The sequence below is a fragment of the Lynx rufus genome, unplaced genomic scaffold (assembly GCF_022079265.1).
Source record: "Lynx rufus isolate CCGP_SWC_20201006 ecotype Redwood Valley unplaced genomic scaffold, mLynRuf1.p SCAF_9, whole genome shotgun sequence".
In the NCBI taxonomy this organism is placed as follows: Eukaryota; Metazoa; Chordata; class Mammalia; order Carnivora; family Felidae; genus Lynx; species Lynx rufus.
In genome coordinates, this window is record NW_025814897.1 from 103,089,753 (window position 1) to 103,100,832 (window position 11,080).

An 11,080-nucleotide genomic window follows, 5' to 3' on the forward strand; every position below is an offset into this window, starting at 1 on the left:
CTCTAAAAAGCCTACGGGAGCTGTGGCATCGGGTTTTAGTTTCTTGACATTACTGAGTTGGGGTGGGGGGGGATGGCAAGAGGGCAAAATCGTTTTCCTTAAACACGTTTCAAGTTAGTACAGAGTAGCTGAATACGTTCTTAACTATTTAAGAAGCAAACAGAATATTCCCAAACATCAGGGATGATGAGAGAACCAATCCCCCCTGCCCCTTCAACTGTTGTCAGGTGATCTGGAAATTCTTTACAAAGCCAAAGCACCAATCGTGCATAATCTCAGACACGTATGTAGACTATTTGTACAATATATCCCACGTCATCCTACGGTGTATCCAAGCACACACAAAACTATACACGGTAAAATTCTCTCTTTTTTTATTTTTTGGCGACTCCCTGGCGCCTGTCCTCTCCTGAGCCCTACTGACTACCCCAGCACGCAGCAGAGGCCTGGCAGGTGAGGCAATCCTGAACTAGGGGCAAACGCGGCTTGTGTCCAAAGCCTAGGAAGAATCCAAGTCAGGTAAAACCAGCACCTTCAGGGAAGTTTCTCCTAGGCGTAGCATCTTTTGTCCCCTGCAGAAAGTAACAGCAAAAAGTCCCCTGTTGAAGCTTAAGGGAGGCAGGGGTAATCTTGTGGGACCGAGTTTTTACCTGTGGGGCCTGGTTAGTGTCAGAAATGAACTCCATGGTAGGACCCCCAGCTGATGTTACTGAGAATTGCTTGGTGGGAAGATCCCCAAACATCTTGTGTCAGAAGTATTGTGAGTTCGGTAGTGGTGTAAGGGTGAAGGAGACACACACTGGAATGAAAGCGTGGTGGGTTTTGGTTTTTTTTTCCTACTTCGGTGAATTGCAGGGTGTGTGAATTATATCTCAGTAAAGCTGTTACAAATAACCTTGTTATAATTGCTCCTACTTAGAGATATGAAAGTAGGGAGGGCAATCATGAATGTGTCCAACTGGCCCGTTCATACGTATTATAGGACCCGCACCCCTGGACTCCCTTCCTCCACCAAATTCTACTTTGTCTATTTCAGCAACTAACCCCCCTTAAGTTACCTCATGGTACTGCTGTCTGCCAGCCAACCGTTTCCGTTGAGCTGCGTTGCCATCTAAATATGGCAATGTTTGTGTAATCACTTGAACGTCTCGTTGCATATTTGCCCTTGTTTATCAAAGGAGAGTGGAAAATGGAAAAATCAAGGGCTGATGTTAGTGATTTTGCATTTGAGACAAAGGAAGATACCATCTGGTAGGTCAAAAACAGTCAATTTGACGCTTGTTGAATTTAAGCAAGCCTGTCAACTGTATTCAATTTACTAAGGAAAACAGCACAATTTAAAACACGTGTACAAAATGCTGGACCTCCATTGCCCAAGTTCGTGGCTAACAGGTAGGGTGAAGTGGTAACAGCAAAATGTGGAGACCTTTACAATTATGTTCATTAGATATTAGAATATTATTTTGATATACTGTCTTGTTTTTCTGATAATTTACTTTTTCTTTTTTCTCAGTGGTCCTTCCCCCTGTTCCAAATAGACTTCTTGGCAGCCATGCCTCAGGGAAGGGTTGTTACAGCATAGTGAAGATACCAAAAGAAGTCAATCCCTGGCCTTTGAGGTTTAAAATATGTTTTAGAAACCCAAGGCAGAGATTAAACTTTTGTGATAAGAAGCTTTTGAACTTCAAAAGCCAGAACCATCAATAACCCAGGGCATAAACTGATGCCATAACCACAGGCATATAAGAATATATGATCAGTCAGAGCCAGTTTTTCTAGAGCTTTTCTTTTCCTCAAAGAGTAGATAAAAGTTCCCTGAGCTTGTAAGGAGAAGAAGGAGCAGATGGGAGTTTACAGGCTGGTGAGCGCCTAGGAAGGAATCCTGTGGCCCAGTCTCTAGAGCTGTATCTCTCGAGGTATAAGAGCCGTTGAGAAGAAACGGCCTTGCGGCCGGACCAGGCTGAGAGATCCCGAGGCAACTTTCCTTGAGAGGCCGGGAGTCATGGCAGAGTGGGTGGTGCCCCCTGAGAGCGAAGGAGTAACGGAGTTCAGAGAGGCCTTCTTTTTCAGACATGGAGTCATGACCACGATCATCATGGTCTGGCAGCTGGACACCAAACGGGAATAGGATGTCTTAGGAAATGCCAGCTCGGACTGACGTGACATCCCAGTCTATCCAACCGTCCTCACTGGCACTCTCCAACCCCTGAGAAAGGGAAGGAGTGTGTACACGGGTGAACGTTGCGGAGAGGGGGGCTCGTAAACTGATCGGCATTGCCCAGATTTGACAGACAGGATGTGTTCACCATCGGGCAGATGAGTAGCTCCAAAGACAACTTGCCAAGGGGGGGAAATAAAAAAGTCACGCTTCTTGTACAGGTGAGTTCGGGGCCTTACATAAGCACCTATTAGAACCGGGCTGAGAATCGGCATCAGCCAGCCTCACAGAGGGAACTTCACAGTCCCGGCCAGCTGTTGGCGACGATTTAGTGTGTTACAGGCTTCTTTTTCAAGGGAGAGACCAGCAGTGTTTAAATCCTCTCTTTACAAATTATTCAAGAGCATTGAAAAGACATTCGACAGTTACACAAGGTCCTGCTCGATCATTTGCATAATTACTACTAGCATATCTTTGTATCCAACATCAAAGTTAAATTTTCTCCTTACCGAATATCGTTTTAAGTCAACTGGATTGAACAAGGACTTTTGAGTTGCAAAGTTACACCAGAAAATTGAATTTGATTGTCAGCATTTAAATATAATCTATTTTCGATACTTTAAATATTCATATATACAGTGCATAACATTCAGACATAAAATCAAATTAAGCAATTATATCATACTTGAGACTTTATAATTCTTTGTAGCTGAGTTGTATCCCTTCCCCTCTTCCTTTCCTTCCAAACAAATAAAACATGTTAAGTATAAAGTTCAAATTTCAGGCATTCCACTTTCCAAAACACGTTCCAGGAAAGCCTTTCCAGGAAAGGCAAAGATTGGCTGAATGGGGAAATAACTTTCCTACTCACTCCCCAACCCAGCATATCTAAATAAAAAAAGGTCAAGCGACTGAATGAATCTTCCAATAGTTTATCTATCTGTATCGTGGATTTGGCCCATGCAATATGAATTAGGAATGGCTGGGGCGCCTGGGTGGCTCAGTCAGTTGAGTGTCCGACTTCAGCTCAGGTCATGATCTCACAGCTTGTGAGTTCGAGCCCCACGTTGGGCTCTGTGCTGACAGCTCAGAGCCTGGAGCCTGTTTCAGATTCTGTGTCTCCCTCTCTGTCCCAACCCACTCGCGTCCTCTGTCTCTCTCAAAAATAAATAAACATTAAAAAAAAAAAGAAAAAGAAATGGAAAAATTCACTGGAGTCAGTTCATTTACTACCTTGAGCCAAAGGCATGGAAAAGTGGAAATAGGGGTGGATCTTGAGTGTACATATCAGGTTTTGGTTTCAGCTCTTTGTCATTTTATGTATTCGTCTTTGTACATATATATATATATATATATTTTTTAAACTGGTTCTTTTTTTTTAAAAAAAAATTTTTTTTTTAACGTTTATTTATTTTTGAGACAGAGAGAGACAGAGCATGAACGGGGGATGGTCAGAGAGAGATATGGAGATACAGAAACTGAAACAGGCTCCAGGCTCTGAGCTGTCAGCACAGAGCCCGACGCGGGGCTTGAACTCACGAACCGCGAGACCATGACCTGAGCCAAAGTCAGACGCTTAGCCGACTGAGCCACCCAGGCGCCCCTGTACTTACATATATTTTAAAATATTTAAAATTGGGGCGCCTGGGTGGCGCAGTCGGTTAAGCGTCCGACTTCAGCCAGGTCACGATCTCGCGGTCCGTGAGTTCGAGCCCCGCGTCGCGCTCTGGGCTGATGGCTCAGAGCCTGGAGCCTGTTTCCGATTCTGTGTCTCCCTCTCTCTCTGCCCCTCCCCCGTTCATGCTCTGTCTCTCTCTGTCCCAAAAATAAATAAACGTTGAAAAAAAAATTTAAAATATTTAAAATTGAATTCAAACTATGTATTTTTTAAATGTTATTAAATTGTAAAAAACATCATGCATGCAAATGTGTTGTAAAACCTATACCGTTTGAAGAATATCGCTAAAATAAACGCTCGTGTGTGTACCATCTACCTTAGAAATAGACTGTTACAAGTATCTTTAAGGTGCTTACGAATCATCTGGGGATCATGTTGAAATGCAGATTCAGATTCTGTACGTGTGGGGAAGAGCCTGAGATTTTGCATTCGTAACCAGCTCCCAGACAAGGCCGGTATCGGTGGTGCACAGATTGCACACTGAGTAGCGTGATCCAGGAAGGCTCCCATGAGTCTCTCCCTAATATCACCCCTGTTTACCCCCCTACGAGAAGCACTGTCTCAAATCTTCTGTCAATCACTCTTTGCTTTATTTTAAATAGTATTACCATCTGTGAATGCATTTCTAAACATTATAATTGTTTAGTTTTGCCTGTTTTAAAATTTTATACAAATGGAAAAATACTGTGTGCATCCTTCTGTTACTTCTTTCTGTCTTGATTTCACTCAAGCTTATGTTTTTTTTTTTTTAATTTTTTTTGACGTTTATTTATTTTTGAGACAGAGAGAGACAGAGCATGAACAGGGGAGGGGCAGAGAGAGAGGGAGACACGGAATCTGAAATGGGCTCCAGGCTCTGAGCTGTCAGCACAGAGCCCGACGCGGGGCTCGGACTCATGGACCGTGAGATCATGACCTGAGCCGAAGTCGGACGCCCAACCGACTGAGCCACCCAGGCGCCCCTCAAGCTTATGTTTTAGAGACACATTCATGTTGGTGCACGGACCTGTACTTCACTTATTTCTGTTGAATGACTGTGCCCTATTTTATTCAGCCCTTTCTCCTGTCACGGACATTTGTGTTACTTCTGCTTTTTTGGTATGACAAACAATGTTGCTATAAGCATATTTCATAATGCAAGAGTGAAGGCATTTCTCTAGATTACATGCCTACTCATAAAACCATGGGTTCAACTTTTATTTAGTTATATTTTTTAATGTGTATTTATTTTTTATATTAATTTTATTTATTTTATTTCAGAGGATTTGAAGTGGGCTCTGTGCTGACAGCAGAGAGCCCCATGTGGGGCTCGAACTTACATACCATGAGATCATGACCTGAGCTGAAGTTGCTTGCTTGGCTGACTGAGCCACCCAGGTGCCCCTGGGTTCAACTTTTAAAGTTGATGTCTAATTGTTGTCAAAGTGGTTGGTACAATTTACACACAACCATGACTGACACTTAGATTGTCTGATTTTTAATTTTTACTGTTTTGGAGGCTATAAAAGTGTATCTTGGGATTTTAATTTTCATCTTCTTAATTGCCAGTGAAGCTTTCGAATGTTTATGGGCCAGCCAAATCCAGCATGTCTTATTAGCTGTGATAACTTGGATGCGTTGCTTTTCTTCTTTTCTTTTCTTCAGCAGTAAAAAGAAGAGAATGACATACACCGCCCAAGATGCTGCCCTTTGGGGGAAGGACCTGCTATGGTAAAATGGCATTTACTTAGCTTCCTTTTAGATGGCATTTTGACCAGTACTGCTTTTAGGTCTAGGGCACTGGGGGATGCATCTCCAAATGATGCAGCAATCAATACAGAGATGATGGGTTCAGAGAAGCAGCCTGGGGCAAGGAGAGGGCCGTATCAGTTTGTTTAAAAAAAGAAACAAAACAAAAACACCTAACATTCATTGTTCTGTTGGAGGTCACTCCAATAGCTGTAGGTAAATTTCAGTGGCTTAACCAAATAGAGCACATATCTTATTCCTGTGTTAAACCAGTTAGGGGGCAGCTTTTCTCCACTAATTTAGGAGACCAGGCTCCTTCCCTGTGGGTCCACTATGCCCTAGGGTCATGGGGTTCCCCTCCCTTCCAGTTGGCAGCAGAGAAAATAGAGAGCCAAGAGGTCCTAACACCCACCCACTTCTGAAAAGTCTATGCCTTGAAATGAAATCTCTCTTCTGATCACATTTCTTTGGTGAGACCGACCGAGTCGCAGGACCGCATCCAGATGCAAGGAGTCCACAGAAGTGTAATCCTGGGTTGGGTCACCACCTGCCAGCTACAACAAGGCATTATGGAAGGGAAGCCGTAGTCATATACTGTGTTAGCCCATAATAACTCTCCACACCGTTAAGACAAACTCAGGTGGCGTTGCCCTCTTATTGTACCACCCCCCTCAGGCAACATGATGCCCCTGTTCGTGTTGATTCTCCTCTTACTGCTTATTTTATTTTATTATTTTTTTCTTACTGCTCATTTTAATGTAGATCACATACAATGCTGAAAAAGGATCAGGGATGTAGTTTTCTCACTTTTTGGGTTTTGTCACGCTCTTTCCTCTGCCAAGGACCTTCTCCCAGACTAAACTGTGGGGCTCTGGGAGAATTGCATACTGTGTTCACTTTAGAATTTAGTGCTAGATCGAAGTATGGGAATCAGTGCTTCCCAAACCTTAATGTGCACACCAAGCACGTGGGGGTCTTGTGCACCTGCAGATTCTGACTCAGTAGGTCCGAGGCAGGGCCAGATTCTGCGTTTCTCAAAAACTCTCGGGTGATGACAGTGCCACTGCTCCAAGGAGAACTTTCGTGTAGATGTCCATTCGTTCATTTATTGAACAGATCTCTATTGAGTGCCTACAAGGTGCCAGGCATTGATGATACCACAGTGAATGGGAGGAATAGGAAGATAATTAGCCACTTCTCAGATTGAAAGTCTATAAATATTTGTTCAAAGTCTATATACTTATTTAAAAAAAATCTTTTTAATGTTTATTTCTGAGACAGAGAGAGACAGGGCATTAGTGGGGGAGGGGCAGAGAGAGAGGGAGACACAGAATCCGAAGCGGGCTCCAGGCTCTGAGCTGTCAGCACAGAGCCCGACGCGGGGCTCGAACTCACAAACCGTGAGATCATGACCTGAACTGAAGTCGGTCGCTCAACCGACTGAGCCACCCAGGCGCCCCTCTCTATACTTGTTTATATAGTGAATAAAAATTGTACAGCAGAGCCATATCAGAGGTGTGATGCGGTTTTGGAGTGGCAGTGGGGGTTCGGAGCGGATGGCCAAGAAGGAATTCTAGAGACGTCTTTGGTGCAAAAAGGTGATTTTATTAAAGTATGGGGGACAGGAGCCCTGGGCAGAAAGAGCTGCACTGGGGTTTGGAGGAGTGACTGAGTATATACTGTGGAGTTGGGGGAGGTAAAGGCAAAAGCGAGGCCTTCAGGAGGACTTTCATATGCTAAAGAGGACTCTTAAGACATTGAAGGCTTAGCTATTGTCAAGCTAAGGTTGTTTTTCCCTCTAGCAAAACATTAACATGAAGAGAATAGGAAGTTCCTGGAGGAATGTTATGCTCTGTATTTGCCACAAGTATTGGTCAGTGGGCTGCAGGTTATAAAAGAAATTAATTTTATTGACATTTCTTTCTTGCCTCTGTTCCGCACATCACTATGGAGAGGAGGGTGATGTTAGGGCTCTAGGAAACTGAGTCTGTAGGTTTCTGGAGATTGCCTTTTTTCTTGTAAATTATTAAAACAGTTACAAACTGATGGAGACCTGTCCTGCATGACTGTGATTTTTATCAGTTACCTTTTGTTTTTCTCCTTCCTTTGTTCTTGGGCAGCCAGCAGTGCCTGAGGAATGTCACACATACCCCACCTGGGGGTTGGGGGCCCTTTGCCCTCAACTTACCTTTGGCTCCCTCATCAGGCGCATTTAACTTTTGTATTTTGTCCCTGCCTTTAATGGTCTCAAAATGCTTTCCTTTTTTTCTGGCTTCTTATTCTCTCTTCAGGAGTTCTTATGTTTATACGTGTACCTACTCTTGGGTGATACGTTACATCCTTTAAACTTATATAAGATCACTCTTAGTAAATACCACTATGTTGTGTATAATTTAGTTTTACAAGTCAAGGTAATTGTGACCTCCAGCTTCGGGCAACGGTCAACTAGCTGATCTCAGAGTCACTTTTACTGCTTGTGGGAGCATCATGCAACCCAGGTGTGTGATTCAAAGAATACTCAACAGAGATAGTTCAGATCAGGCAAGGGACAGTCTAAAATTTTCATCCGAAGAAACAGTCCACCTCAATTACGTAGAAACATGAGTTAACCAGCACCTTATTTCTGATTTATTCTAGTATGTTTTAGAATCCCTTATAGAAGATGGTTCTACCCAACTGCCCAATTGGCCAGTGACAGAGACAAAACTATGTATTTACTAAATCTCGTTTAGTTTTCCTCTCTCTGGGTAAATAGAGAGACTACATTTCCTGGTCTCCTTTGCAATTATTTTAAACTCAAAGACTGGTTTCAGGCTAATGGCATGTGGGCTGAAGTGACGTGAGCCAGCTGCAGGCCAGGTAATTAAAAACACTCCACAAGACTTTCTTGATTATTTCCTCTACCGTTAAAATCTTGGAGGGCACAGGTTGAGATGGTAGTGTGGTAAGATGACAGGGGCCCAGATATGATGGCTGGATAAAAGTGGCCCTGGAGAGTCACCTGATCTGTCTCATCTTTAGCACCGGGGAAAGCCTTTGTGGTATTAACCCACCGACATGATGGGATTTATTTTTCACTGTTCTATTAATCCAAGTCGGGCCTACACAGTGTGTTACACCTAATTGCCTCATAAATATTTTTCCAGATGAATGAATTAGACTCATTTTCCCCAGGTCCCTTCGCCATGATGTTCCAGCCCTGACCTCTGTTGTAGGCGTGTACTGAAAACTTAGTTATACGTTAATGGACTGTGGAGCATAGGAGGAATTTCGTAAATATTGGCTTAATGAGAGAAGACAGAAGTGAGAGATTTTCACACTCAGTTTCCCGGAAAGGATTTAATTATTTCTTTTTTAGCATAAAGTATCAGAAGCAAACAGGGTCATTAAAAACGTTTTGGAGGGGTGCCTGGGTGGCTCAGTCGGTTAAGTGTCCGACTCTTGGTTTTGGCTCAGGTCATGATCTCGTGGTTCGTGAGTTCAAGCCCTGCGTTGGGCTCTGTGCTGACAGCATGGATCCTACTTGGGATTTTCTCTGTCTCTCTCTCTGACCCTCCCCTGCTCATGCACACTCTTTCTCTCTGTCAAAAATAAATAAACATTAACGAAAACTGCGATTCTCTGGAGAAAGAATGATATTTGCTGTTTCTTCCCTCCTTCTTCCACCTCCTTCTTCCAGGGCTGCTCTCCATTAGGTCAATTCATAATGTGATTCGGAGCATGCTCCAACTTCCTTCCTCAGAGTTCCCTCCCTGAGGAATGTGGGGAGGAAAGGACCTCAAGATAAGGCAACCTAGCGATGTGCGTATGTGACCTTCCTCCCAACTCTGTATGTCCTCACGTGACACCTCTCACGACCCTGTAACATGAGACTACCCGATCAGACTGTATGTCTATACGTTACCCATATATGGGAGACAAAGAAGTAGAAAATGCTTCAAAGGCTACAGCACGTGACATTCAGTTTTTTGGGTACAAACCCTCTGAGCCCGTGCGAGCACGAATAAAGTTGTTTCCTGGAAAGAAAAGCCTCGGCGTCACGACTCTCTGTGCGAGAATCTGGCTCCGTCCTCATTCTGGCAAATAACCTTGCAGGACTCGGCAGGGAAAGATACTGACCTGGAGTTTCCTCTCCAGTGCGTCCTTTACCTCCTTGTTGCGGAGGCTATAGATGAAGGGGTTGAGCATGGGAATTATGATGGTGTAGAACATGGACACTATTTGGCCATTGGTATCATTAGAGGATCCGTGAGGCTGGACGTAGGTGAAAACCACAGTGCCATAGAAGATGGCAATGGCCAAGAAGTGGGAGGCACAGGTGGAGAGGGCCTTCTCCCGTCCAGCTGCTGAGCGCATCCTCCCAATGGCCACCAGGACCAAGCTGTAGGAGGTGAGGATGACTGCAGCAGGCAGAAGGGTAACCAGAGCAGAGAAGATATAGAGGACCAGCCCTGCTGTGGCCGTGTTGCCACAAGCCAGGCGGAGAAGGGGTGGGATGTCACAGAAGTAGTGTGTTACCTGGTTGGGCCCACAGAAAGGCAGAGCAAAGACGTTCCCAGTCTGGATAGCAGAGTTGGCACCACCAAATGCATAGGAAGCAGCTACCAGCTGGACGCAGGTCTCCTTAGTCATGACAGAACCATAATGGAGGGGTTGGCAGATGGCCACAAAGCGGTCATAGGCCATGGAGGCCAGCAGGAAGCTCTCAGCTGTCACGTGCACCACAAAGAAGGTCAGTTGGACCACACAGCCCTCGAAAGAGATGGTCTTATCGGAGGCCAGGAAATTGACCAAGAGCTTGGGTGTGACCACAGATGAGTAACAAATATCTAGAAACGACAGGACACTGAGGAAGAAATACATGGGGCTATGGAGACGGGAGTCCGTGAAGATGAGTGCCATCATTCCCAGGTTGCCCAGCACTGTTATGGCATAAATGAGCAGGAAGGCTACAAACAGAAGCTCCTGGAGATCTGCGTAACTGGAGAATCCCAACAAGATGAACTCGGTAACTGGAGTGCGGTTGCCATTTGCAAGGGCTAGTTCTCCGGGTGTCATCTGTGGAGGTGACAGTTGATAATCACTCGAACAGTATCACCTGAGCATGCCCACCACTGTGCACAGGACAATGAGGGACAACACCAAGCAGGTGTAAGGCTTCGCCCTCGTGGAAAGGACAAGTACTGTGAAGCCTGACAGACCCGAGTCCTAATTCTGATGATGGCACTAACTAGTTGTGTATCCTTGGACAAGCTCTATCGATGAGCTTTAGTTTTCTCGTTGTGAAACAAAGAAAACATGCGTACTTTTCAGGGTTGTCCTGTGGCCTCAGTGAAAAAAATGAATGTATATCTGAATGTCTGGGACACAGGAGGTGATCAATAAATTGTGAGGCCTCTTCCGCAATTTCTAGTGCCCGTATCTACAAATATGCTTATGGCTGTATTTGACAACTGTTTCATTTTGTGTTTAAAAAAATCGAGATAAAATTTACATACTATAAAACTCACCATTTT

The 11,080-nt window shown here is 44.3% G+C and overlaps 1 protein-coding gene across 1 annotated transcript; it reads right to left on the minus strand.

Annotated features, from left to right (window-relative positions):
• Window positions 1–9,635: 9,635 nt before the first annotated feature.
• On the minus strand, window positions 9,636–10,622 carry LOC124506070 (olfactory receptor 1052-like). The gene has a single exon (XM_047072073.1). It carries the CDS (start codon window positions 10,620–10,622, stop codon window positions 9,636–9,638), a length of 987 nt encoding a protein of 328 aa, XP_046928029.1.
• Between the last annotated feature and the right edge of the window lie 458 nt (window positions 10,623–11,080).

Excerpts from the sequence above, each read along its gene's own strand:
- LOC124506070 (XM_047072073.1), bottom strand. The coding sequence starts at position 10,622 with ATGACACCCGGAGAACTAGCCCTTGCAAATGGCAACCGCACTCCAGTT.